Source organism: Verticillium alfalfae, genomic scaffold, assembly GCF_000150825.1.
Source record: "Verticillium alfalfae VaMs.102 supercont1.3 genomic scaffold, whole genome shotgun sequence".
Classification (NCBI taxonomy): domain Eukaryota; kingdom Fungi; phylum Ascomycota; class Sordariomycetes; order Glomerellales; family Plectosphaerellaceae; genus Verticillium; species Verticillium alfalfae.
In genome coordinates this window covers 2,716,008-2,719,976 of record NW_003315036.1, presented here as the reverse complement: position 1 = coordinate 2,719,976, position 3,969 = coordinate 2,716,008, and the positions used below count along the sequence as shown (strand labels likewise).

Here is a 3,969-nt window from a genome sequence, read left to right as displayed (position 1 = left end):
TCCATGGGGCGACAGGGCGTCGGAAAAAGAGGATGAAGGCCGATGATGATGGGGGGGTCGAGGAGGGAAGCCAAAGTCGGGCGTAGAGAGAGTGGTTATTTGATGAAGACGGAGAAAGAGGGGTGAAGATGTAGAGGAAGTGCGCCTGGAATGGTCAGTCATGGGCTGTCGAGAGAGAAAGAGGGAGGGAGCAAACCTGTGAGATGCCGAAGAGGCGAGTGGTGTGGCCGAGGCTCCAGTGGCCGAGCTCGTGCGCCAGGACGGCGACGACCTCCTGGGTCTCGCTCTTCTCGATGAGGGTATCGTAGATGACAATGTGCTTCTTCCAGGGCAGTCCGAAGAAGTAGGCGTTGCTGTGGGCGCTGCGCTTGCTGCCGTCAATGACGTACAGCTCGTGGAGGGGAAAGTTCAGCTTCTTGGCGAGGGCCTCGACGTTGGTCTTGAGCTCGCCCTCGTCGAGAGGGGACAGCTTGTTGAAGAGGGGCAGAATGGCGATGGGGTAGATGGTGATCATGAAGACCTGGAGACCGGCAGCGAACGCCCAGAGGTAGAAGAAGAACTGGTTGCCCGTCTTCTTGATGATGGAGAGGAAACCGGCGAGGATGGGCGGGGCGAGAATGAAGGTGAGCATGTTCGACTTGAGCATATCCGTGACGAAGAGCTTGGGCGTCTGCTTGTTGAAACCAAACTTCTCCTCGAGGACAAAGTTGTAGTAGATCGAGCTGGGCAGAGACAGAGCTTGTTGAACGAGGACAAAGGTCAGGACGAAGACGATCGAGTGCGATATTTCACCAGTGAAGCGGGCAGGCGCAAACTTGAGGAGCAGGTCGCCGGTCCAGGACCAGAGTTTCGGGAGGACGTCGAGTTGGATAAAGGCAATGTTCTGAATCTGGCCCCAGAGGCCGTTGATGAGCTCGTACTTCTGCTTGGCGCGGCCATATGCCTGGCTCTTGTCAAAGGTCTCTTGGGAGATCTCATTCTCGAGCACCTTAGGGGCCTTGGTCTTGCGGAGGACCTGGTACTGGCGCAGCGACAGGAGAGACTCGAAGACGAATTGGCCAACAGAGAAGCCGAGGATGAGCTTCTTCCACGGGAAGAGCGGACGGTCCAGGAACCGCGCGAGGCGGTTGAGGTAGTCCATCGTTGCAAGAAAAGAGTGCAAGTGTCGATACGATGGCACTAACGAACGAAGGAAAGGTGAAGGAGCGGAAGAAATAGACAGACGCGAGCTGCGGCGTGGGAGCTTCGACCTTGCGCAAACTGTCCAGAAGCCCACGTACGACAGCACTGTCAGCTCGTACCTCAGTCTAAGCGTGTTCATTGGCGCACCACGAGCATCCGTTGCGTCACATTGGTCCACAACCAACCCGCCGTCGCTTGTGGGGCACTTGGCTTTTAGATGCATATGTGCATCAGACCCCTGAAGTGCACTAATCCGATTCCCATCTCAAAATCTGGGACCGCGCCATTCGTTTCTCAACACCAATGCCAACGTCGCCAGCAAATCACCGGCATTCACAACCACAGCCACCATGATCCGCCAATCCATAGCCTGCGTCACCAGACGTCTGTTGGCTGCTCCTGCAGTGCAGCCCTCGAGCTCCATCTCGGCAAGGTGCGTCGCCGTGGCTCCAAACTCACCGCGTCCCGGCTTGAGGGGGACCAAACTGACTGACATCCACGCCCAGGGCCTTCTCCTCCTTCACACCCGTCCGACCGATCCTTGCCGCCCGCCCGACCGTCTTCACTCGCCCCAGCACACTCCCGTTCGGGCCCTCCGCATCACCAGCGACCGCAGCGCAAACCGTCGACGGCGTGGCTGCCGACCTCGTGCCCCGGAGCGCCATCACCGCCCACCCAGCACTGTCTCAGATTCGCTGCGGTCCTCGCAACACGATGAACGGCAACACCCGCCTCATTCAAAAGCGCAGACACGGATATGTCAGCCGCATGAAGACCAAGGATGGCCGCAAAATTGTCAGGAGGAGGAGGATCAAGGGTAGGCTCCGACTGGGTTGCTCCAACTAGAGCACCAGCGTGCGCGAGATGCCGTGTGCATGCGGTTGGCAATCGAAGATGGAGGTGGCCGGCTCACAAGGGTGCGGCGTCTGGTCGATGGACTTGTACACTATTAGAGGTCTGCGAGGCCTGGGTAGAAGAGCTCCGGAGGGGGGCTTGTAACCATATGTGCAGATAGAGCAATGCAATGCTGTTCAACGATCCTCTCAGCGCGGGAACCACGGCTCTGAAGACGGATCTCATTCGTGTAGTCGTATTTCTTACGACGCATCTCAGGTCGAAGCTCATGAGGCTCACAGGCAGAGGTGATTTGTATGATTACGAGGTAAGCTTAGCACGTTACCCGTGTCTTTTCTTTCTGTGCCACACAAATCATCAGTCCGACTCATCATCACTGTCATCCGTGTAGTCGCCCTCCTCATCATCCTCCTCTTCCGACTCTTCCTCTTCCTCTTCCCCATCCTGAGGCTTCAGACCATAGTCGTCGTGGAAGTATGCCAGCTGCTGCACCTGTGTCTTGTAGCCCGTCTCCTTGAGAGCCTTCTCGATATTCTAGTACATGTCAGCTTAGTATTTCAGTTGTCATTCACCCATCGGAGAAGTGAACTTACCTCCTCCAGAATCGGTGCGCACGTGACGATGACGTTGCTCTTCCCCGGCGCAAACACGGGCATGATGAGGTCGTTCAAGACGTCCTTGATCTGCTCATCGGTGACATCCCGCACACTCTTCATGATCTTCTTGTGCCAGTCCAGAGGCACGCCGCGCACGACACCGAGCACAAAGTTCTGGCTCGCCGCAGAGGCCATGGTCGACTGCTCGTCGGCAAAGTGCACGACAATCTGGCTGATGGCGCCCTCCTTGAGGTGGCGATCAATGGGGCTCCTCGCCCTCGGCGATCTTGCGGACTGTCTCACGGGCGGCGCGATGGCCTTGGAGACGTCGGGAGAGCGGTAGACGCGGAACTGGATCATGCCGCTGTCGACGTCGCGGTTGAAGAAGACGCCGTAGGCCATGCCCTGGCCGCGGACTGCGCACCAGAGCGGGCCCTCGACCGCCTCGAGGTAGCCGATGGCGACGAGGATGGCGGGGAGGCGCGGGTCTTCAAAGGAGATGATGCCCTTGGAGGTGCTTACGCTGTACGAACCATCAACTGTCGTCATGGGGACGATGACGGCGCCGACGGAACCTGGGTTCTCTCCCTCTTCGGTGAGATGGCTGTGCGCCTTGAGAACCGGAAGAAGCTCGCCTGCAGGTTGCAGAGCGCTGCTCAAGACGTCCCACGCAGCGACCGGGTTCTCGAGCTTATTCACATCTGCGGTAACGAGGATGCGTGTGTTGTTAAATTGGAAGAGAGACTTGCGGATCTTCTCGAACCAGGAGACAACCAATTCGGGATCGCTCTCGAGGAGCTTCTTGACGCGGCGCAAGTAGACGGCGCGAACCAAGGCTCGCTTCGAGACGGCATAGGACTCCTTCTTCAGATGATAGGCCATGTTGATCTCAGTGGACATGGAGCGGCCGTCACGCTTGAGCTCGGGGATGTCAGCCAGCTGCTTCTGCACGCCAGCCTTGAGCCTCTGCACGTCAAAGACGCTGTCGAACATCATGGTACGGATCCAGCTGATGATACTGGCGTATTTTTCGGGCTCAATCTGGAACTGAATGGTGATGCTGTCGGGGTCACCCATGTCCTTCGCAGACCGGATGCCGTAGCTGATGGTTTCCTCCTCGAGTTCCATGACGATCTGCTCAAAGTCAACCTGCTTGCCGTCGCGCTCGATGGGCGTGTTAAAGAAATTGTCGGCAAAGATGGGCAGCAGAGGCTTCACTTCGGTGGGAACCCGTGCGGTGCCCAAGTAGAGACTGATGTGCACAAAGTTGGAGGGCACGCTTTCAAACTGGATGAAGAGAGGGTCCTTGCCGTCAGTCGCGGCATCGATGACCTTC

General features: G+C 57.6%; 3 protein-coding genes across 3 annotated transcripts in view; 1 reads left to right on the top strand and 2 right to left on the bottom strand.

Moving 5' to 3' along the window:
* The window catches only part of VDBG_03358 (CAAX prenyl protease), a gene marked incomplete at both ends in the record, with an annotated part of 1,457 nt that extends 316 nt beyond the window's left edge, over nt 1-1,141 (bottom strand). The window contains one exon of the mRNA XM_003007173.1: nt 197-1,141. Coding sequence (XP_003007219.1) covers nt 197-1,141 — 945 coding nt within the window. The remainder of the gene's footprint in view (nt 1-196) is intronic.
* Nucleotides 1,142-1,532: 391 nt separating this feature from the next.
* On the top strand, nt 1,533-2,028 carry VDBG_03357 (conserved hypothetical protein; the record flags this gene model as incomplete). Its single annotated transcript, XM_003007172.1, has 2 exons — nt 1,533-1,615; nt 1,689-2,028. The coding sequence occupies 2 exons, from the start codon at nt 1,533-1,535 to the stop codon at nt 2,026-2,028; spliced, it is 423 nt and encodes a 140-aa protein (XP_003007218.1).
* A 366-nt stretch (nt 2,029-2,394) lies between these two features.
* VDBG_03356 (cytoplasm protein) overlaps nt 2,395-3,969 on the bottom strand; it is a gene marked incomplete at both ends in the record, with an annotated part of 4,476 nt that continues 2,901 nt past the window's right edge. Inside the window, 2 exons of the mRNA XM_003007171.1 lie at nt 2,395-2,571; nt 2,631-3,965. Coding sequence (XP_003007217.1) covers nt 2,395-2,571; nt 2,631-3,965 — 1,512 coding nt within the window. The remainder of the gene's footprint in view (nt 2,572-2,630; nt 3,966-3,969) is intronic.